General features: G+C 40.0%; 1 protein-coding gene and 1 long non-coding RNA gene across 6 annotated transcripts in view; one reads left to right on the top strand and one right to left on the bottom strand.

Moving 5' to 3' along the window:
• Positions 1–22,444, bottom strand: part of SPAST (spastin) — a 41,639-nt gene extending 19,195 nt beyond the window's left edge. The window contains exons 1-7 of one of the 5 annotated variants that reach the window (XM_064445837.1): positions 21,722–22,444; positions 17,053–17,139; positions 15,674–15,757; positions 9,955–10,050; positions 2,612–2,787; positions 1,457–1,590; positions 1,025–1,118 (exon numbers count right to left, since the gene is read on the bottom strand). In XM_064445837.1, coding sequence (XP_064301907.1) covers positions 1,025–1,118; positions 1,457–1,590; positions 2,612–2,787; positions 9,955–10,050; positions 15,674–15,757; positions 17,053–17,139; positions 21,722–22,145 — 1,095 coding nt within the window. In that variant the 5' untranslated portion in view covers positions 22,146–22,444. The remainder of the gene's footprint in view (positions 1–1,024; positions 1,119–1,456; positions 1,591–2,611; positions 2,788–9,954; positions 10,051–15,673; positions 15,758–17,052; positions 17,140–21,721) is intronic. The other 4 variants (XM_064445833.1, XM_064445834.1, XM_064445835.1 and 1 more) reach the window with 4 other exon arrangements.
• Positions 21,815–23,551, top strand: LOC135312446 (uncharacterized). Its single transcript, XR_010371973.1, has 2 exons — positions 21,815–21,953; positions 23,042–23,551. It is a non-coding gene; the product is annotated as an uncharacterized LOC135312446 (long non-coding RNA).
• Positions 23,552–24,807: the final 1,256 nt, after the last annotated feature.

Here is a 24,807-nt window from a genome sequence, read left to right as displayed (position 1 = left end):
CCAAAGCTTTGTTCTCCTCAGGGCTAGTATTCCTATGATGCTATGCCAGGTTTAGGGTTTCTTCCCCACAATGCTTCAAAAACAAAAACTGCATTAAAAGAAAGAGGAAAACCACAGAGCAACTCCAGTCATCTATCAATGTGACAAAAGAGACCAACAAGCAAACAGACAAGGAACAAACAGCAATTTTTGCTTGAATAATCAAGCATTGCAGTAAACCATTGCATGCTATTTCTGCAAAGGTCCAGCAACTTTTAGCAAGCCCAGTTTTAGAAAAATGACCAATTTAATTTTTTAAAAAAGTGGCTCAGAAAATTCCAGTAGTACCTAGTCCTGACTTGAATCTAGGCAGTCACAGTAGTTGAGTTACCACCTATGACCAATAAAATAAAAGCCTAGATGACTGATTTTCACTCAGCCAAGTAAAGAGGAAACCTGCCCTCAAATGTTATACCCCTCAGTCTATTTGCTTGTTCACTACTACACCTCTTTGGATCCTCTCCCGCTGTGAACAGACTATTCAAAATGTCTAACCAACATCCACACAGAGAACGGGACCACAATATCAATTCAATATTTTTCAAATCGGATAGTGTCATGACTTAATTTACCTATAGAAATCTCATCTGCGTCACTCTTCCAGTTATAGGCTTTGTCCTTCACATGTCCACGAAGGGTTGGACACACAGCTATAGCCATCTGGAACAGTCAGCTTCACAAATTTTCAACATTTTTTTTTTTTGGTTGTTTTTTTAGGGGTTTGTTTTGTTTTGTTTTGGTGTTTTTTAAGCTATTGCCTCAGTCACTTCCTCCAACATCAACTAACCAGAAGACGAGAAATTTCATGGCAGCATTTTAACACATAAATTATTCATCCTCTTTTTCAGTGATGGCTCTCACCACACAGCTATTGATAGCAATCATAACCAGCAAAGACAGGATTCAAGAATCACCACTTCATGTGTGAAGCACAATACATTTCTTTGATTCTGTGGCAGAGTGATAACAAACCCCAGTTGCTTACCTCAGGTCTAAGAGAAGGAAGGATAACAATTTCTTGCAAAGCTTGTTTAGCCAGTTCCTGCCCTGCAATATCATCAAATTTGACGGCTGGCCCACTAACAAAGAAATGGAATACTAATTAGTCTAACAATGAGATACTCTATTTTTCAGCTGCAGCTGACCAGTTTAATTCATTTGACTATTTATACAGGACCCTTTTGAGGAAATCTACAACTTACATTGCTAAGCATTTAAAAAGATAAGCATTTCTGATTTTAATTTTCATCCTTTTGCCAAAGTAACAACAACAACAAACAAAAGAAACCCCACCCAAAACAACCAAAAAAACCCACAGCAAACAAAAAACACTGATTTTCAGTCCAAGTGGACCAGGACTGTACTGAACAAAAAACTGGTATTACGCATTGAAAAGCCTACTTTTCTTCAGACTTACCTATCAACAATTTCATTCAGTATAAGATTAGCAAGATTACTGTCCACATTTCTAAATATCTTCAAGTCTTTCTTTTTTCGAGGAGCAGTGGTAGGAGTAGAAGGCTTATTTGTTCTACTATTTTTAGGAGCAGCCTGGGTGGGAGGAAGAAAAAAAACCGACAAAAAACAACTTGATACTTTCAAACCATACTGTTAACAAAATTACTATTGCATTTCATATGCTCCAGTAAAACCTAATATAATAGCACATACCAGGTACTCTAATGCTGTATTTTGCTACAAATCATACTATCATATTCAGCCACAGGTAGAACATCTTAGGCTCCAGTAGAGAGGGGGTTTTTTTGTTTGATTTTGTTTTGGTGATTTTTTTTTGTTGATTTTTTTTTTTAAGGTAATTCATTATATTTAACTATGGTATTTTCCCCCAGCATACTCTAGAATTAGAGCATCACAACTCTTTCTGATTCTCAACACCTATAAGCAAGAATTTCTACTGCTGTCATACTTAGCTGACAGGCCACTTAAAAGCCTTCACATTACAGCAGCAACAATACTTAACTATGTTTATGTTCTGCTCATCGTGCTTGTTATTCTACTTTACTGTGGGAGTAGCGGGGGGGAGATAAGGATGGAAGGGAAAGAGATGGGTCAAAAGAAATGCAGCATTTTTGTGTCATATTAGTACAGGACTTACTTTTGTATTTCAGTCACAATCTAACCATAATTGGCTTTTCAATGTGGTTGCACTACAACCTGTGCATGCTTGCTTTGGAGCAGAAGGAATATGTGGGAGGAAAATTTGTAGTTCTGGAGTAGGAGGGTTTTTTACATATTGGGAATAACATTTATTCTTCTCCGAGATAAGCTTCCCACAGTTTCCCATGCAATTTTCAAAACAGGTATTATTATTTATCACTGTGATCACAATTAAAATCTATTTGCCCATGCAGCCACCCAAAGCCTCCTGATTTCTAAAATCCACTCTGCAGCCTAGACCAAGAGGCTTGGCCAAAAATGTAGGAGTTTAGGGTTTTTCCTCCAAAAGTTTTCTGCTACTACAATACTGCAATAAAGGCAGTAAATCCAAAGTTTGTTCTGGAATTTACATTGACTTTCCAAGTGTTTACTGCTATATTCATCCTTACCATACCTTAGCTGCAGGATTTGGTGCTGGTCTAGACACAGAAGTTGATATCCCACTGTAGCTAGGTGTTCTATGGTGACCTGAAAGGCCTGTGGATCCAGTTTTTGCAACAGTTTTTGAACGAGGAAGGGAATTACTCGTGTGTGTTAAGGGATCCTTCTTTTTTGGAACCGCTCCACTTTCTAGAAAGAAAACCAATGTCATGAGAACATTTTCAGCAGTTGTACTTTTACCATCAACTCTAACTTGAAGATAGTATTGTTGACACATATAATACAGTATTATAGCAGAATAATACAAGCTTTTAAAGAAGTTTAGTACTTTTAAGGGGATATTAACTGTAGCTTCCTCCTAAAGTTAAGTTTTGAATTTTTAGGAGCTCTCAAAACCAACACTAGTTAGCCATCTTAGAAAAGCTAGAGATGGCTACGTCCTTTAACAAGGGAAGAACACCACCTTAAGACAGGACAAAACACAACACCATCCAGAAAATTCTTCCATTCCCAAGAACTCCTAAAAATAATCATTATTATGATCCCCAAATTCCAAGCCATTAGATTCAGAGCATTCACTCCTTAAGTGATGTTAGCAGACTAGTTACTTTGGATGCTAGCTAACACTATCTACAACTTCCCACACAGAAACTTCGCCAAGGCACTTTAATTTAGGAAAATTAAAATAGTTATACCTGCAAGCAACTACCAGGAGCTTTTTCTTACAACTTTATTTTACTTCAGGGATCTCAAGGTGCAAGTAAATTCTGAATGGACAGCTCTGAAGCAGCTTACCTTCCTACATTTAAAATTAAGTCTTAAAATATTATATTATACCACTGAATTCAAACACCACCACACATGCCATTCATGCTTACTCTAATTCACCTCCATGATAGAGCAGGAAGCTCTCAAATTAGGTGACAGATAAATCTTAACATATCGGCCACAGGTAATTCAACTACAAAAGGCCATTTTGGTCCAGAGTAAGTGAAATAGCACTTGATTTCTACATTCTCCATATGGGATACATGATAAAATAAGGTTCCCTGGCACAGAAATAGTAAGTGTAAAGCATCAAAACAGAGACTAAGAGGTAACAATGTGCTACAGCGAGCACACAGGTTGGTCAGGCTGGTTAATGATTAGAACACAGCATCAGATCAGGGTTTTTCTGTGGTGGCAATACAGTACCACAAGCTGTCTAGTACAGTATTGTTGTCTGTGATGGAAACTGTAAATACTGCCTTATTTTATATCCTTTCAAAAGGATTAAGGAGCCTTTTGATTAGCTAAGAGAAATATGGCATCAGATGTAAGGAAGGATTGGATGGATTTCAGCTACAAGTTTCTTGGCTAAGATTCTAGAAATCTGCAACTCAGTTTGGCTTGTTAGACTTAAGCAAGGGGCCAAAGAACTCTGATTTTTTAAGGAATTCAATGACTCCACAAAGAATTTTTGATTTATAATTTTGCAGTCCAGTGAAAAATACTTTAAGTAGAAAGGCTCATTATTTTGAGTGTTGTGTTTAAAAAATGCAAATAAGAATACTTCAGCAAAACAGCATCATGGAAGGATCAATTAACTACTGCCATGTTCTCAGCCTCTTTAGACACAAGTGTCTTGCATACTTCCAGGAGCAAATCTTTACACAGCCTGCAGTTACCCATGTGTTGAACTATTTGGCTAACAAGCTTCTAAGGCCCTTCTTCAGTCACAGATCTACCCCTTTTAAGGGCTACAGAAAGCCTGAAAGGGTCATAGTAAAAAATGCAGATGTATCAATGTGAAAAAAGCAAAGGAACTCGAAGAATATAATTAACTACATTTAACTGTAAGATATTTATAGGGAAAAAAAAGAAAAAACCCACAAACAACAAAAATACCTAGAACAGAACAACAAACCAACAAAAAAAACCCCACCAAAACAAAACTGGCTACTGACTAAATCACACACAGATCCAGAGCTGGTTAAGTTTACTTAGTCTTGCACAGGAATTTCCAAGTCAAAAATTCTTCAAAATTAAATACACTTAGTAACTTTCAAGTTCAAAAACCAGCATACAAATCTACTAAAAAACCTAGCTACTCAACACTTTGACTGGTCCAATTTAATCAAAAGGTGCCACTCAGTTTAGTGTTGGGGGTTTTGGTTTGGTTTGCTTGTTTGTCTGTCTCCCTCCCTCCCCCCCCCTTCAGACTCATTTGCACAGCTGGCTTAAAGTCAATACGAGAAGGCTTCAAAAAGCTGAAGTAGTTTTTCCTCCATCTCCTTTACCCTAAGGTGTTGCTCAGTTATCACACCTTCCCACAACCACTCCCATCTATTGAGTACAACAGACACACATTGCAATTTTAAGTATAATAAAATTGCATAGGTACGGAGCATTTCAGAAAGCTGGAAATATGGGGGTGGGGAGAAGGGAAAGAAGATTTAAATACAAATTATGATTTAGTCTAGCTCTACCTCCAGGCATCAAGACCACTAGTTTACATATGTTCTGTGGTCAGTCCTAATGTGGAGCACAGAAAGAAGCACTGATGAACTACTCCTGAACATAGTTGTTCAGTATCAACTCCAGAGGGAAACTTCATTTTACATACAAATCTTCACTGAAGAAGCAAATAAAAATTCCAAACTTTTCAGAATCAGTTTATCTAAAGTTTACCTATTTCTAAAGGGTGAAGTGTTTCATTGGATGAAGAGCACATGCACATCTCTTGTCAGACTGACAGCCATTATCATTTCATTATGTACAATATACATTTTGCTGTAACAAGTGCAAAGCCCCTAAAACACATTTCTTATCTGTTTGTATTTGTCAACTGCTAAAAGATGGAAAATATGCTGCAGGTGGCCTTAACACCTTTGTAGTATCTCTGGCAGCTTTTGCCAAATGTTTCACTATTCCATGTAAAACAGTAAAGGAAGATCTAAAATATCTAAAATATGTTCTAATCACAAAGACAAACCATGATTTTTTTTTTCAAGTATATTTGAAACACTGAACAATTAAATTGTCTACATCATCTATACTTACAGGATAGTACTAGGAGCTTGATCATTGTGATTTTACTCTCCAATTCTTGACCAAACAGAATAATTTCCTTCAAAGCTCCAAGATAATGCCACCAGATCATACAGAAATAACTAAAATTGCAGGGATGCTTTCAGGACCAGATAATCTATCATCTAAATATCCACACAGCCAAGCAAGGAGCAAAATTTTGTCTGAAGTTTTCTGTTGGTTAAATTGTGATAAGCTGCACACACAGGTGCCCAATTTCAGGCTCCCTTACAGAAAAAAAATGGTAACATGCATTTATTATATTTAACTGTTTTTAAAGGTAAAGTGAAGTAAGGATATGCTTGAACAACTTTAAGAGAGGCTTGATTACATTACACACCTGGAAACACAGAAACAATCTGGGAAACATGCAGCTCTAGCTTATTTAATAGAGATAATAGCATGCTTTGTATTTCTAAAAAGGAAACCAATTATATTTTCTTTTGTGCATCTAAAACAGATTAAGGCACATCTTAATAAACAAGTTTATGCTGTTTTATAACTTCTTAAACATCAAAAAAAAGTTTAAATTTAGTAGCAATATTTCCAGTATTCCAAAACAGCTTCCAGCCTTTAGTTGTGAAACCTTAAAACCATCAGGGAATATTCCTTGGAAATTCCTTATGTATGTCTATTGATAACTGACATAAAGTCACTAAGAGAAGTTATTGTATGTGGGGGCCTGTGAATGTCAAGTTGGAAAAAAAAATTCACCAGTCTAGAATTTTCTGTAACTTTACATATGTAGTTTTATTAAAAAAACCAAACAACAACTTTAAAATGCTTAGCTATAAATTTTCTGCAAATATTGCATAGCAAAATACATGCAGCAATTGCAAGACTGACAGTTATTCAGGAACAACATTCACAATGGCCCCAAAAATAGTAATTCCTTCAAAGATTACATTCAAATTTTTCAAATAAGTACATTCAAGTAATACAAAGTACCTAAAAGGAAACTTCAGCAACTAACAGGGACCTGTTCCACATTGCCAATGGCAGCACAGCTACACAGACCAGAGGCACAGCTGTTCTCCTTTCTGCATCAATATAGCCACGTCAGCCAAAGATCATCTGTTGCCAAATTACGGTGTTAAAAACAATCTCATCGCTAATTGTTCTTCTACTTGGGAAACTCCTTAGAAAATCTTACAGTATTAAGCATAGAATTTTTGCAACTCGAAAAACATTGCCAATATATGCCTATTATTAAACATGTCAGCAAATCCTTCCAAGTGAAAACTGATAAAATGCTAGCTACTTGCACAGTGCTAGTGTTGTGGTAAGAAAGAGAAATTTAATGCTTTCTCTGATAGTGTATCATGCTGAGATTTACATGTTAAATGCAAACTGTAATACTATCAGTATTGTATGCCTGCTAAATACGTTCATAAAACTCAAACACTACCTTTGGCAAGACTGGCATAATTTCCTTTCCAAGCTAGTTTAGAGACAAAAAAACACCCACAATGCAAGGGAAAACACGGATGTCTGAGGAAAAAAAAAAAAAAGCTAAAGTTTTACATCTAACTTAAGATGTACCTACTTGTTATTACTCTTAACGCAAGTTACTGTGTAGCCTTCTGCAACAGAACAGCAGGTGATACTGCTGTAATAAGGTCTTATAAAACCTCATTATAAATTTATCAGATAAATTCTCAAGGAAAATCTCTGGCTATTTGGATAAGGTAGGAAACTATGAATGAGGGGACGAATAAACGAACATGAATGAGGACGAATTCCCTCATGATGATGAGGGAATGACAACTGGGACAGGTAGTAATTTGTGCTAGAATGAAGTAAATTGGTCTGAAAGGCTGACACATATTATCTTGAAATAAGGAAGAATCTCAACTCAGTAACATTTTGGAAATATAAAAATGTGCAGTATAGCTATGAGAATAGAGTATCAGACAGAATTAAGAAGCAAAAACATCTTTAAAGGCTTTGGCCTTTAAAAGACAAATGAAAGAATGCAAAGCACTTTTTGACAAAAGAACAGGCAAGAAGGCACTTTCTTGATGTTAAAACTATGAACAACCATGTTTCACACTTCATAAAATCCTGGACTTTTAAACCCAGCCTGATTAGGGAACAGTGCAGGTAATAGTTTATGTAGATAAAAAAAATGAAGCTGATGCCAGAGCCCTGCGGCTCAGTACTTTCTCAGTAACGGCAGCCCTCTTATCTCAAGTAGCCTACAAAGTGATTTTGTACAGTTTTCTAAGAATTTGTCACCTACTGCGTTTTTTAAATGATTGCAGCTGTCCATGTGAAAAACACCCTTTATTACAACATGTATAAAGAAAGTACTTTTAAGAAAAAAGCATAGCACCAGCATGTTCTTACAAACATGACTCCCTCCCCCACACCCCCAAAAAACAGACAGAGGGAGTGTGAGTGAGCCCGCGAGTGGAACCTCTAGCCAATTAAGAGATTCAGACATCAATTAATAGGCTGGCTTCCCTGGTGCCATCAGGGACCCCACAGCTGCAGAAGTTTAGTACTTTGGCTAAACAGAGCTCTAACATCCACAAGTTATGAATCTAAAGTTTACCTTTGGCAATGCAAATGCGAATGTAAACAGAACAAGCCTCTTTAAGTCTTGTTCAAAGTAATGAGTAGATGCCTGTTACCCAACTCTTTTTTATGACCTGCTCGTTAGTCCTTCTGTCTCCTCTCAAACCCCACCGAGCCTGGTGAACAAAAGTTTCTTGGTTAGCCCACACTGCTCTTCAGAAAGTTGGAAGACACTTTCTCAGAAAAAAGGATCCCCAGGAGACCATGGCCTTTGCAGTTGTTTCACTACCCTTTCCTCCACAGTTCTGCAGAAGCGGTTGTCATGCATCTTCTGTAAGTCACCAGGAATATGACTTCAAGTGGGTAAATTGACTATTATCAATTTCTGTAAATAAGAACACCTGCCACAGAATGGGCAAAATATTTCTTAATTTCCAGTAGATGCCAATGGATATTCTACACTTTGTTACTAACAGATGTAAGTAGATGAATTAACAGTTTTAAGAGCAAAAGTTCAGTCCAGCCTTCTCCTGCAGCATCCAATTCTGACACACGTCGAGGAAATGGTGCAAAAACATATAAAGGAAAGAGTTTAAAGAAAAAGCTGTTCATATCAAATCAGATGGAGCATGTTATCAACTTCTGTGCGTACATGTATGTATCTGTTCATTCAATTTCTAGCCAATCAGGTAAAAAGACAGAGTGTCATACTGGATCCTTTACGGTAAAGAGTTCTCAAGCTCAGTCTACATAAGGACTTATACTGAAGAGCCATTTTAACTACTTTTTTTTTTTTGACATGTACCGTTAACAAAAATACCACTTATATAGTAATCTAAAGGTGCCTAATATGACATAGGTCCACTACGTTAACTTCTCATACATTGCGAGAATAAAACCAAACAGTAAGATGTCTTCAGGACTAGAAATGGAGCTAAAGGAAAAAAGAAAAAAAGACTGAGGTTTATACTAAGTTTCAAGTTTAGTTACTTTAAAAACTGAACACTGCTCTGGACTCAGTAGACAAGCTTTATGAATTCCAATGCTTGTTAGCTATTTTATTTAACCTCATTATAGTCTACTGTACAAATTATCAGTTGAGACCACAGTTTTGACAACAGCTTACTGTTGGCTTAAAACATTCCCTGAAGACAATTCACAATCCTCCCAGTAACTTTACTGCTTGTGTATGGACAAAAAAGTGTAAAAGTGTACTTCTGTTATTTTAGTATCCCTGATGCAGTCTTCTGGGAAAGGATAAAAACAACGTCTTAGACACACAACAAAACAAACCTGGTTCCCCCCCTTGTTTTAATCATGTATTGTCTTCTCAGAGTAAAAAACCCTGAAATTTAAAGCAGCATAATGCAAATGCACATTCACTCTTACAATATCATAAATGAAGAACTACTATATAGGCAAAATATATGACCTACATATCCTACATCGACTTTGACGTTTTCTAAAACAGGCTTAATTAAATTCCTTTAAAAAAATAACATGAGAAATATTTTCTAAAATGTTGTAAATAGTTTTGGATTTTAAGACAGTCACTGTAAGAGAAAACTGAATACTACAAAATAGAAGAGTGTTGTCAAAGTCATAGAAAGGATGTAATGTATTTTATATAAAGCCTTAAAAACAGAAATATAAAACAATTTTTCTAAAAGTTGGTGGGGCCAGAACATAGCATCGCATAATTTTCCCTGCAATACACCAGAAACTGAGAGGCATCCCCTCAATAGGCGCCGGTAAAACCAAACCCACCTGACTGGAGATGTCCATTGCGGCATGCCAGGTTAGTACTGTCATTATAGACCTCCATTTGCGGCTTGGAAATTTGCAAAACTGCCTGCAGCTTCTCTACATAGTAGACAGAGGGGGAGGGAGGAAAAAGGACAAAATAAACAAACAAAAATAAAAATGAACCAAGAAAATTTATGTATGTTGAACACACAATGTCAAGTTTGGCTTTGTTATACTTGATACAGGGTTAAAGATCGGAGGAGTATTTCTACCTATTCTACACATTTAGCAAATTTGTAAGAAAATTTTGTCAGCATGAACATGACTGCAAACAGATTTAAAACTAACCATCTACGGCTGAGTTAATTACATTGATCTTTCCAGTCTGGTGATTGTAGTTACTTCCCATAAGCAATGGTCAGGATTAGTTCAACTTCATTTATTAAATATTTGTTGATAATCCATTTCTGAAAGTTCTCCCTAAAGTGTAACTTTTGACCAACTGCAAGGAGTCATCACTTTCCTGCATATTAAATGTTACACTTAAGTAGCCGGTCAACATTTTACAGAAACCTCAACTGTTCTAGCAGAACACCACATATATATTACGATGTCTTTCAAGATCTCTGCTTAGAAATACAATTGCCTTGAAATTAAGTCAATAAAATTGTCATGCAAGCTGTGTTCTTTAAAAGGATTCACTTCAGAAACATCTGAATACAAGATTTATAAGGTTAAAGATTAAGGAGAAAGAAATTACTCTAAGAAATCATGATAAACTAGGCAAAGCATAAGTCAAAGAGATGTGTAAGGTTGTGAATGACACAAAACAAGAAGTCCCAGGACTTTTTGTTCCCTGCAGCTCACCTACCACTCCTGCTTTTCCCACTGCAGTTAAAAACCTCTAGGCCTTACTTCTGGGGCACCTTACAGCCTCTCCCACCTTTATTTCACGCACACGCCCCTTTTTTTGTATAATTGTATATTTGTTTGTAAGGATGCAAGGCATACATTGTCACACCCCACTCCCCGCCCCCCCCTTTTTTTCTCCTCTCCCCCAAGAGATAACAGTACCAAGAAGCTGCAGGAAAACAGATGGCCAAGTAAAGCGAGCAATGTCCTCTGGCAACATGAAAAGCACATACTGCAAAAGAAGCCGAATTCTACTGAAAATGTACACACAGCCAAGATCATAAATGCCCTGACTGGAGGAAGAACTGCCATTCAGAGCTTGCAGATCATACAACCAACAAGTACAAATACTTCCTTGCTTCTGCTTCTTTGTCTATTACAGATTTTTCTCCTGTCTTTTGGCTTCATTCCTTTCTTCTTCTGGCTGCGCCTGATAACTCACTGCTTAGTTCCCTGAAAAGTATCTTTAGATCCAATAGTTTAAATGATGGTTTAATAACAATTTCCAGACTGAAAAAGATGTGGTTTAGAGTGACAACTTAGTTGCCACAGACAAACACAAAAAGCTAAAGTTCAAGATTAATATGTGCACCCAGGGTTTACTATATTTTAAGTTGAAAGCATTGAAGAGTCAGGTACAGTAAAACAAAAAAGTGTTAGTCACAGGACAGCCTACAACCAACCACAAGCTTTGTAACGTGCAAGAAGTTACCCTAAGAACCTCCCTCTAAAGAAGCCTAAGAAAAGTCCTTTTAGTATGTCCGACCGCAAACACAGTGTACTATTTTAGTGGGCGCAGCATTACTGAAGGCGACAGCAGAACAGTTTACTCTCCCTGCCCAGTGCATGCAATCTGAATGGAAAGTACATAGAGAAGCTTAGGAAACAAAATTAGTATTAATATATTTGGTAAGATACTAGATATTCAGTTAAGTTTTGGAGAACATTTCCAAACTTTACAAAAAAACAAACAAACAAAACCCACAACTTTCTAGCAAGTGACCACAATAAAATCAATTGGCTTGGGCAGGAATTCAGGAAATGCTATTTGCTCCAACACTACAGTTTGAGACCGGGGTTTTATCACAATTAGCAATGGCGCAGCAAGCTCCACATATTCAGGAACTCCAAAATTGCAACATAAAAACATAATCCAACTGTGGTCCAGTTTCAATTCATCCACTGTCTTCCCATCACATTATGTATTAACATGTAATTTTAATATCACACATAAAATTACATAAAGCAAATATGTAACTTTTTTGAGAGACAGTGTAGCTGTAGAGTCCTCTGGAATAATGAAAATAAATTGAGCTATTAAATATTATTCCAGGGAATTAACAGGACACCCTATCACCTTCCATTTAAATGCTTTCTCCCTATGCCTCCAGATATTGGAGGAAAAAAAAAATTGCAGAATCTCATTCATTACTTCTCCTTGATGATAGAGCATTGACATAAACCTACCAAATAAACACCATTGCAGCTATTGTCTTATTTAGGCAACACTAGACCTTGAGTTCAAGGTAACTGATTTCTAACTAAAACAAAAAACAAAACCCTGTAACACAAGCCTGAAGCAAAAACACCAGCACCTCCAAGAAAGTGGAAGAATCCCAAAAGGTGCCCATTGAAGCCCGCATCCACACACAGACAGAATTATTACCAAAGGAGGATACTGTTGAAAGTTATTTTAATTGTGCCACGTGCATCCTTCAACCAAAATACTGAAGCTACATATAGTACACTGAAAGGCACGAGTGCTGACAGAAATCTGACCCCCTGCAGAGTCTCTCTGAATTGGAAGAACAGAGGTTGGTACAACACATGGACAGCGTTAGAATTGAATAGTGCTGCACTGGATGTTATGGTCATCTATCTTTAGGAACAGCAAACTGCTGAGTTTTATGTATCAATTGCAGAAAACAAATATCCTCCTGTGATTTTAATTATACCAAATATAATGATTCTAACATGGGTGATCAGTCATCCAGGAGAGATCAGGTCCATGAAGACCATCAGAGCAAGATTTATCCACTGATCTAAACAACTGCACAGCTAACACACCCTAAACCATGCCATAAAACAGGCTGCCACCAATTCAAATGGTACAACTTGGAAGTCCCCTGACAGCTAGCACAACTCACTGGGCTGCCAAAGCGACTGAGTCACCTTGATGTGCTCCGAAACATACCTGGAGTAACTTCAGCTTTCAGGCTGTGTCATAGTACAGCCTTAAGCAGAATATGGTACAGTAATTTAGACTCAAGATTAAAACAGGGCTCAAAATAGTGAAGCCAACATCCAAGGTAACTAGCTACATCCTCTTGGTTGAGCATTAAAAGGCATCAGTGGTGTGATGACACGTGGTGGTAAGACATGGGTGTGATCAGACATCACACTTCCATCAGTGGTGTCCAACACACCCATCAGTGGCTTCATTTAACCTAAGTTTACATTGACAATCCAACACATTAAAAAATAAAAAGAAAAAATCAAAGAACTGACCACTTTTAAGGGACAGTTATCCATATGATTTTACTTTCACTTTCTGTGTATTACCAATTTAACTTGCTTGACTGGATGGCATTTCAGTCAGGCAATCCGCAATCACATCTCTGTCTAGCAAACAGGATGAAATATCTGATATTGTTGTCTACTTTAAGTCTGTTTTAGCCTGCCAACTACTGCAATAAAGGACTTGCCTGTTCTCCCTTAATAAATAGAGAAATTCCACAGGGCTAGAGGTAAACATTCTTTGATCTTAAGAGTTGAATTCATAGGAAAAAATCACTTTATTAAACCTTTAGAGCTTCAAGAGCCTCAGGTTTAGTTCAACTACAAAAGCATCTCTGCACCACTTGAACATTTCCAAATATCTTACTATAAATAACAAGCTATGTTTAGAATTGTACATGCAATTCCACGCTAGAGGACCTTGAATTTCAAAAAAATCAATGTAAAATGACATATAAAGTAATAAAAACAGATGCTGTCAATACTTGAAAGTTGGTTAGATGGTACAAATATTACTCAAATAGATCCATAATGATCAAGCTTGCAGGGATTTAAATCTATTGGAGTATCTGCTTAAACCACATTTTTTTCCTTCCTAAGGGGCAGGTGACTTCACTTGCTCCTTTTTATCCAAATTTTGCTCTCAGGTATATTGTTTGAGTCAGATCCTTAGTGCAAATTGAACAAGGAGCTAAGTAGAACAAAGTACTAAACTTTTGATAATTTCAGAGTAAAAATAACATCATATCTGACATCAACTTATGCAATAAACACTATTCTGTTTACTTTTCAATCCGTACTCTGAATGAAGACTATAAACAGCATGTGATCACACATTCTGGTAGTAAAGATGAATATAAGAGCTTGACTTCAACTTTAGGGTTTTTTTGCAGTGTTTACCCTTTTTATGTTTTCAACTAGAGCACAGCAAGGAAGCAACTTATCAACTTCACAAGTGCTACTACAATAACACAAGCAAGGATGAAGCACCACCCACAAAACACAGGTACTGCTACTTCAAGGTTCAAAGATCAGCACATTTTTTAAAGAAATCCTCGTTATTTGCAATTAGGATGTCAGCAACAAGCCATACTTTATCAAAGACTGTTAGCATGTAATCGCTTTCACTCTTTTGTTCCCTAGTTTATGTTGCCTCTAGAAGCCAGCCTTTAACCCTAATGAGTAGAAAATATTTTTTCTGCATATACTAAGGTTCTACTGACAAACACCAGTAACGAAGCATAGAAGCCAGAAGCCTTTTTCATCCCACATTCCCTTCACTTTTTTTCCCAAAAGAACCAAGGACACCAGGAACTCAAGGGAAACAACAAAGATTCACTTTCTTGTGGTTGTCACAACTTCCCTGTCAATATCCAGTCAGGACAACAGAATCACAAAGCGTAAGAGGAGAAAAGAACATGAGTTTTCCTGTCTGCTCTATGTGCTCCTAGGAGAGGGAGTTAGTAGAACTCAAAACACCACAGTGAAAGATTAAAGCTGAGGATGCACATGTCAAACTCAAGTACACTTGTTAGGTCTCCCTTAAAGGGCAATGAAAAAAAATAACCTTTATTTTGATTTTACTGCCTGAACTGAAAGCATTTCCAAAGATCTCCATTTAGGGGATGCAAAGCTGTGGGTTTGTTGTTTGATGGGGAGGGAGGATCTCTGTCTGTTTATCATGCACAGTAAGATGCCATTTCCAATCCTGCCTGTTTTACTCTGTCCATTAACAGCTTATATACAGCACTTAATGTTCATAAAGCTAAAACTGATTTTACCCCCAGTCTTAAAATAGAACACTACTAGATGAAAATGACAGGAATTAGGATTTTACAACCTTATGGTCTACATAATTACCACAGTACATACCAATAATCAGGAAAGTTGTTCCATAAGAGACAGCAGAATTAACAGAACGTGAAGTAGTTACGCTTACAGAAGGCACACTTCACACTCGTGATCAGCATTAGAAGTTTTCCTACAGTTCTAACGCAGCAATCCTAAACTAACTCCAAGATTTAGTCAAGACTTCCTTAACTGATGAGTCAAGCGTGTTACTGTATAAAGCCTTCCCAATTTTACACCTATTTCTTAAGGCGTAGGGAAGTGGGTCATGAGATACCAATTTCAAAATCCTCAAATAGCATTGAAAAAAATATTACTTACTCTCAACTAAAATCAAACTTAAGAGGCCCTACACAGATAATGACTCCACTTTAAAAATCAAAGTAATATTTTAAAAGAATGCCTTACATGAAGTTGTGCAAATAATGACAAACTTTGCAAAGTCACAAATTGTTACTGGTACCTAAAAGCTGCAAGCGATCCTTGGCCATTGCCAAATTTGTCATCATTTTAGATTGCAGACGTCGAGCCCGTTCACACTGATCACCTTACAAAGAAAAATCAATGTTAAAACACAATTTGGCAAATTAACTTTTTAAAGTGCTAAAATACTCACACCCAGCCTTCCCTCCTCTTCCTCCCACCCCTTATCTACCCCCTCCACTAAGGAACATCTGTGCAAAACTAATGAAAAAAACCTTAAAGCTTCCTATTTAATCAAGTATTTAAAGTTAGTTGACATTATCTGCTTTACAATAGCGTTCATAGAGCAGCGGGAACCCAAGCATTGCTTTGCATATTCTCTAACATCTGATGCTGATCTAACATATGTTCTTTGTCACTGCATTTTTCTAAACAGAAGCCAAATAACAAAGATTTTTAAGAGCTTGAAAAGTGACTGAGAGGCAAGTACAATTTGAAATAATTCACTTTGGCAAAATTAAGAGATTTAAATTCAGTTGACTGTGTCCCTTTACACTTCAAAGCACACAGAAGCGCAAACATTAATATATCACCACTTCCTAAAAAATAAATGTCTGTTCAAGTCAAGCTTTTTTTTGTTTGTTTTAAAACGGTGCAATTTGGATGGGTTGTATCAAATGCCACTGGTATTGCTGTGTAGGTAAGACATCAACATATACTGTTCACAAACATTTCTAAACAGAGCTGAGGAACAAAACAACAGTCTACAAAAGCAGTTACAGGTTTGGGCTTTTGGGGGGGTTGGGGTTTTTTAAATTATTGTTATTGTTGTTATTATTATTCTACAGAAATTCTTAGCAAGTCCTTCACTACATGTATTTCTCTATGGTACATAACCTGCTTCTATAGTACAGCTTAAAATACTCCCATATACACAGATGGCTTTCTTCCTTTGTTGGAAATGTTCAGCTATTTTGGCATAAGCTATTCAGAGACGCAATGCTAGACGGTTCCAAACTGGGGTCTTTCTTTTTTAGTTATACTGAAGGAAATATAAAATTCTGTGTAAGTGAGAACACTGCCAACTTTGGCAAATCAAATCAGAACTCAATATTTTGGCATTCCTGTCATATAAGGAATCAAGTGTTTTACTTTAGAATTTTCATGAACTGCTTATGATTTTGGATAGTCTGAAAATATTTGGAGCAAAATTTGCATGTGTTGTAGATCAGAACATCAAGGTAGAACAGAGAAATGGACCAGTGGTCACTGACAGCTAAAACAGGAATAAGAAAACTCTTATGAATTAATTCACACAACAGACCGCTCCTAGCACCTACCATATTTAGTAATATTGATTCCTCACTTTGAAGAAGCCATAAACCAAAATCTTTACCACAAAACTCAAAACTGGCTTACCTTGACCAATTACTAAGACAGCTATTCCTTTTTCCAGTTCTTCAATTCCTTTCTTATACCATTCAACAGCTTGTTCCTTTTGTCCTGCTTAAAAAGGAAGTGAACCCATTATTTTCTGTAATGAATTAACGCTTAGGAATGGTTCCATATAATGCTCCGTAAAACAAATAAGAGGAAGGAAGAGATATCTGAACAAAATTCTAAAGCAACACTTAAAGGGACACTGTCAACTTCATATCCCCTTAGTTTCAAATAAGCTTTTCTACTGAAAACAAGTACTACACCAGCCTCAAATCACTTTTGCCTGTTCTAGGAATGCTTCTCCATCTGCCTTAAAGACATCAGTCCCCTACCAGAAAAACAAACAAACAAACAAACAAACAAGGTAGCCAACACATATTCATTCACAACAGAAATGATGAAATTAACAGTTTTTCTTTCTGGAACATCAACATCAAACTGAGACATGCCTCAATCTCCCAGTGGTAGCCAATACCAAAGTAGCACTAGAAGCACAGAAACTCTGGAAGAAAAGCAATGAATCTAAGATACTACATGAGTAAACAACTTTTGTCCAGAGCAGCTCACTTGCCACTGGGGCGTTTCTTTGTTCATCTAATCATGAAACTGCTATATTGCAAGCATATGCTGACTTTCACATGAAGAGTTAGAGTACACCTCTGTATCAACAATGTCCTAAATGGATATTACAGCAAATACAATCATGAACATGCCTATGCTAACCTGCCATGGGTTTAGCTGGGATAGAGTTAATTTTCTTCATTGTAGCTGGTTTAGTGCTGTGCTTTGGGCTTAGTATGAAAATAATATTGATTACACACCAATGTTTTAGTTGTTGCTGGGTAGTGCTTGTACTAGTCGAGGACTTTTCCAGCCTCCCATGCTCTGCTGGGTGCACAAGAAGCCAGGAGGGGAGAGGGCACAGCTGAGACATCTGATCCAAACTGGCCAAAGGGGTATTCCATATCATGTAACGTCATGCCCAGTGTGTTAACTGGTAGGAGCTGGCCAGAGAAGGCAGGCAGCAATTGCGGCTTGGGGACTGGCAGCATCAATTGGTGGGTGGTGAGCAGTTGTATCTCTTGTGGTTTTTTTTCTTTCTTTTCCCTCTTTTCCTTTTTATATTTATTATTATAATCATTGTTATTATCATTACTATTTTAATTATTAAACTGTTCTTATCTCAACCCACGAGCCTTCTTGCTTTTGCTCTTCCAATTCTCTCCCCATCCCACAGGGGTGGGGGGTGTGAGTGAGTGGCTGCGGGGTGTTTAGTTGCCAACTGGGGCTGAACCACAACATAACCCATACTGCCGGACACCATGACAGCAAATAACCCATTGAAGAGATATTCATATCTACTTCAGATTGCTCCCCTTCTATAGATATTCTGCATTAAAGAGCTACTTGCCTGCATATGGAAACATACTTTTGTAAGTTTGTTAAGTCACACTATCTGCCTTCCCACACAGAAATACAGCACATTAGGCATTACAATTTAAACATGATTAACATTAACAGGCTGCTAGTGCTAGAAAAAAACACAAAAATGCCTAGAATGAAACCTTCAGATATCATTACCCTAACATTTCACAAACCTATTCCTAAGTGCTAGTTACCAGTGATTGTGTTGCTTCTGCACTCAAATCTTTTGATAACTGCAGCCCCACATCTATTTTCTAGCAAATATTAGTGCCAGCAAAAATATTTCAGTACATTTCTAGAATCCTCTTAAGGGTTTTCTCTTGCTCCCCTCCAGATGCAAAATCTTTTAATAACATTTGGCAAGTTACTCTGTGCAGGTAATTCCACGCTTTGCTCTTCTTACCAACATCAAGCCAAAGGAGCAGCACCTTCCTACAGTCATGTACATCACACAACTTGGGAATCATTTTACTACTCCCCTTTGTCTGCCAGCCTAGCCTGACTGTTAAAGCAAAGCTAGATAAATTAACTCACAGCTGAGTGACTTTGATCTTCCCTGTAGCCTGTTTTTCTTTAGGCTTCTCCCCATCACCTACAGAAACAGCTTCAAATGCAATATAAATCTGATACTGATTATGGCTATCAGAAATCAAATTTGAGATTATTCCAGCCACCTCTGCTACTGCCTGAATTGCTTTGCTGTTCTAAAGGACAGTTGCAAACATGCCAAGGTCATAACTAAAATCTCACTTCCACCTTGTAACCAGAGAAGTTTTAAAAGCAATATAACAAACCGAGCTGTTTGCAAAGGCAGTGCTCTGAATCTGCGCAGAACGGTTTACTAGTTCTCAGTGATCAAGACATCAAAAATACAATAAAAAAGTCACATTCCTTAGAAGTAATTGATTTGCTCACTGGGTCTGGCTGGGATGGAGTTAATTTTCTTCCTAGCAGCCTCTCTGGCGCTGTGTTTTGGATTTGTGAGCAAAACAGTGTTAATAACACACCAGTGTTTTGGCTGAACAGCTTGTCTGGCCTCAAGGTTTTCTTCTTCCCCGCTCTAAATGCACAGTGAGTAGGCTGGTGGTGCTTGGGAAGTTGGGAGGGGACACTGGCAGGATGACTGACCCAAACTGGCCAAAGGGATATTCCATAGCCTATAATACCATGCTGAGCAACAACAACTTGGGTAGAAGAACAGGGTGGATGCTGCCTTCCAAGGCAGCCATTGCTCAGAAACTGGCTGGGCATTGGTAAACAACTGCCTTTAATTGACTTGCCTTCCCCCACCTCTTTCCTTCACTTACTAACACATCTTTATGCTGAACCACGTGTTTTCTCACTTCTGCTCTTCCTGTTCTCTTCCCTGTCCCATTGACAGGAGTAAACAAGCAGTGATGTGGGTGCTTAGCTGCTGGCTGGGGTCAACCCACTGCATGTGCCTTCTCAGTCCCAAGAAAAGGTGTTAAGCTTAATTCTGAATATACCAAAACAAAAATATTAACTTCCCCAATAATTCAGAAGCATAAGAGTTACCAGAGTGCTATCATAATTACTGAAGCGCACACAGCTTCCAGAACAGCAAAAACTCTACATAAATAGCAGGATATTAGACAATCCAGAAATCCCAACCACTTCTCATACTGCACCTAATAAGTTGTCTTCTGTTGGAAGTTATAAAAAACTTGTTTCCATCTCAAATTCCAAGGTATGCATGTATTCCAGTAAAAACAGATAAGCAAATAACAAAACTATGTATTAAAGCCAAGGTCTTTCTCAGTGAAATGAATATTACATTTGCAGGGTTATAACAGCTTTGCAACTGCTTGTGTTAGCAGCAAAGATGTATTCTTCTTACTAAATGTACGACCTGCGCAGCTAATTCATATATGACAACTCTAAAAATATCTGTAAAGCAAGCCCATGATTAGAATGGTTATTTGAAGGCTAACCCTTCAAATCACCAACAGTTATAAGCCACAATAGTGGAACAGGCACCTGATAACTTAAGACGTAGCTACTCTTCACAGACCAATCATGGAAACCACTGAAGTTTTAAGCTACCTCACCTTCTTTCATGTTTTGCTCCTATGACCCACAATGCTCTTATAATGTACATCTGGTCTAAACTAACCTTGCTGCACATGGTGGGTTTTTTTGTCCCAAAACTTACCACTGCCACTCCCAAACTGTCAACGCAAAGCAAGACACATCCCTTGCTTTTATGGTGCTCTCAGCAGGTAGCTTCCATTGAAGGCCTGTTCCTATATTTTTAACCTCCTTCTCTAGGACAGCAGTTTCATTAAAGCTCAGCTGAGAGGAAGGACATAATAAGGTATTCTGATATTTCCAGAGAATTTTAAAACCCAGCACAACATACCCCTAAGGACTACCTTTTGGATACTGACAGACGTGCTGCTGTATTTAGACTAAACGGCTAAATCAAATGCACTAGTAATTGCTTCTTTTTTTAATCCTGTAGAGAAAAAAAAAAATCCTCACTCCTATGTTTTATTTAACTGAACCCTAAACACCCTCAAGTCCTTCCAGTCATATAGCGTTAGTTTTTTTAAGAGTAAGCGTGTCAAAGAGTTTAAGAAAAATATTTTTAAAAAGCAGCTGCCAAAATACGAATAAATATTTCTTTCAAGTCAGACGACTCCAAACGGGCAGTCTGAGAGCCAAGTTTCCTGAAGGCACACTCCAGCCCTCCCATCAGGTGTCAGGCAGCGCATTAAAGGATGCGCCCTCACGGCAGCCCCCGGCGCTTGTGCCGGCCGGGGGCCTGGTTACACCCAAAGCTAGTCACAGTCACACGCCCCCGTTTTCAGCCGCCTGCCCCGGACCTCCGCACCAAAAACCTGAAGTTACCAGAGCGAAACACAAAGACTTGCTTTGCCTGGGCAATCGGCCCGAGCCCCAGCTTCGTGACCCGGCCCGCGGGACGCGGCGGTGCGGGGAGGGTCGCGGCGGGGGCAAAGCGCCGTCGCTTCGCTCGCAGGCACCGGGGCGCAGCGCTGCCCCCGCACCGACCTTCCGCACCGACCCCCCGCGACCCGCGTGTCCGCCCTCGGGGGGAGTTGGGGTGGGTATTTCCACGTGAAAGCGGCAGCCGCGGTACCCCGGGGCGCACGGCCGGCAGGCCCGGCCCGCCCTCCCGACCGCTGGCCCGGCCCGCCTCGCCTCCCTCCGCGGCTGGGGGCGGCCGCCGGCCCTCCCCTACCTCTCTCGTCCTCGTCGATGCGCAGCGCCATGGAGATGCACTCGAAGGCCCGCTTGTGACAGGCCCGCACCATCTCGGGCGCCCCGCCGGGCTCGGGCGCCTCGCCGGCCCCGGCCCTGCTGCCCTTGGCGGCCATGAGGGCGCCGCGGGAGAGGCGCTCGCAGAGCCAGGCGAAGAGCAGCCCGAGCTGGAAGGCGACGAAGCGGAGCAGGGCGAAGGCGGCGAAGAGCGGGTACGAGAAATAGTACAGGTTCCGCTTGTGGGGGGACGACGCCGCCGCCGCTGCAGCCGCCGCCGCCGCCCCCGCCGGCGGCACGGAGGGGGCCGGCCTGGGCGACGAGTGGGGTGAGGCCCCGGCGGCCGGGGGCGCGGAGCTGGAGCCGGCTGAGCCCTTCTTTTTCCCTCTGCCGCCCGGAGAATTCATTCACCGCCGTCGCCATAACCCGCTGCCAGGGACTGACAACAACCGGCCATGGCGGCGGCGGCGGCGACGCCCCTTTCTCCCGGCCCCGGCGGGGAGGCGGAGTGCGCAGCGGCCCTTCCCGAACGCGGGGCGGCACCGCCCCCGCCGCTATTGTGGACGGGGCCGCGGCGACAGCGACAATAGGAGGCGGGGGACGGCGCGGCAGAGTGCCTACAGCTCCCGGCGTGCCCCGGCGGGGCGGCGGCTGCCGGGGAACGGCCCCTCCGCGCCGTGCCAGCCTGCTGCCGCCCCACCGGGACCCGGAGAGCCGGTGTGAGCGCGGGGCGGGCGCCGGCGGGGGTCGGACTGAGGAGGAGGGTCCGGGGGAACAGGGCTCCTCTCGTCTGAAGTCACTGGGAGACGTGCGGCAGCGGCGAGCTGCGGTGCCCAGCCTCCCGCCGCTCCGGGCTGCCCCCAGAGGGTGCTCCCCAGCGCTTTGTCTGCTCCGCCTTTCTGGAGCTGAAGTGACAGGCTCTCCCCTCGCAGGGAGGAACCTAATGTAATCGAGCGTACATTATAGGTATATCATTCTGGGGGGAAAAAAAATCTTAACTCTTTTCCACCCTCGTTACAAATAAGGATACCCAGTTGCCCTTGCCACTGTTATCAATTATTTGCCCGAGTATTTGAGTTTTTATTTGAGTCTCCCCTGATGAGAGACATCCTCAGCTCCCCACTCCTGTGGTTATTTCAAAGCTTAAAAGGCTGTGGTACACCTGGTCTAGCACACAGCGGGGAGGCCCTCCCCAGCTCCATGCTACGGCAAACCCCTTCCTCTGTGCTTCCGCTTATTTTCGGTTTGTTTGCTGGGGTTTGGTTTGTTTGTTTTGCCTTGTCACAGACTCCCTGTTGTACAGATGAAACAGTGCAGCACCGACGTGTGGGTATGACAGGCCACCTCACTCCTGCGCCCCAGACCTGCAGGCAGCAGCCTGGGCTGCCCCAGAAGTACAGCGAGAGACTGTGAGCTGCTTCAGCGCACCAGCCCGCTTCCCCAGTTTATAGCAAGAAACTTGGGGAGGTGGGGTGTGTTAACCAAAAGGATATGCCAAACTGAAATCACTACTGTCCCCAGTGTTTCATTGCCTTTTCCTAAATTAGTATGAAAGTAGTGGGTTTTTTCTTTTTTGCTTATACCACATATAGTTACTTATAGCACAGAAAGTTCCTCCTGGTGATGTGTATTGTTTTTCTTAAATGACCGAGGAGTGTTTTTCTTGTCAATGACAAACCCAGTATTAGTTTTCTTACTGTATAAAATACAGAATTTTATTAACATATAAACATCTAACATAAAAGAACTATTCATGACCTTGAACCATTATTAGACAGAAACAATAAACTTATCAGCACCGGAAAAAAACGCAGCAACATTCATTAAGTATTCTTCTTCTGTATTTTGTAAGAAGGATGATGTACTTCTAGCATGAAAATATCATGAGGTATCTTCCAGTCTACTCATGACTGGAAAAAGTTCAGTATCTAATTTTTATTTTTCAGTATACCTAACTGTCCTTTTAAAAAAAAGAACAAAACCAAAAAACCAAAACCAACCTCTTGTTTCCTGATGTAAAAACGTAACAAATTTTGGAATTCCAAAGAAACTCCAGAAACTTCAAGCAGTGTTAATACTACTTTGCATTCAAAAATGGCAAGTGAAATAAGCCACGTGACAACAGGTCACGGATCCACAGTCTCTATTATCCATCTACAGTCTGAAGTACCATCCCATTCCTGAGCAAAACAGTAGGAAAGCTGGTGAATGGGTACGTTATTAATAAATTAAAGGATGGGTTGAATGACAGTAGGAAGACAATCTCAAACAATCTTGACTACTCAATCTATTCAGTTATTTTTACTTTTCAAAAAATGTAGAATGACACCTTTGTAAGTGATGTGACTATATCATGGCACTGGTACACAGTGCACCCGTTCAGGGAACAACAGCTCGTTAAGCTAAAACATGGCTTCAGAAGTAGACACTGGATGGAACTGTGATAGGATGATAATGTTCTTAGGGAGAGCCTACAGAATCAGTTCGCTATTGTGGCTATTCAATATTTTCAGGATCGGCAAACTGAATCACCCTACCCACCTAGGTTAAGCCAGCTCCAGCATTCATTGGGACCTGTCTACCTGTCTGTGAACTATCCTAATAACCTGGCATTAAAAAAAAAAAAAAAAGCATTCGAAAACCAGCTGAGAGCCACAGGTGGCTTTCTGCTGGCTTAGTGAGACTTGGTGAGTCCTGGCTCAGCAAGGGTTCTGACAAACACCAGAAAAGAATGGTGGAAGAAGTGAAACCTCACGTTTCCTGGAGCGGGCAACTGTTAGACCAGCTCATCCACCTGACTTGGTTTCACCCTGAAGATTGAGGGCTCCTAAAATATGGGAGGTAGAACATGGTCTCTTAGCGAAAGGTTTTGGAATCAGAGCAGAAAAGCACCAAATCACAGGGATTAGAAAGGTGCAACTACCCTGACACCTCAACTTACCATTGCATGAAAGGTTATTTGATGTTATTTCTCTGTTATTTCTCCATATCATTGATCTTTTAAGAGCACCAGTTAGTTCATTCATATGCATTGTTGCCACTGCAGCAAGAAGACAGAAAAAGGAATAG

Source organism: Phalacrocorax carbo, chromosome 3 (genome assembly GCF_963921805.1).
Source record: "Phalacrocorax carbo chromosome 3, bPhaCar2.1, whole genome shotgun sequence".
NCBI lineage: Eukaryota > Metazoa > Chordata > Aves > Suliformes > Phalacrocoracidae > Phalacrocorax > Phalacrocorax carbo.
This window is presented reverse-complemented; position numbering and strand designations above follow the sequence as displayed.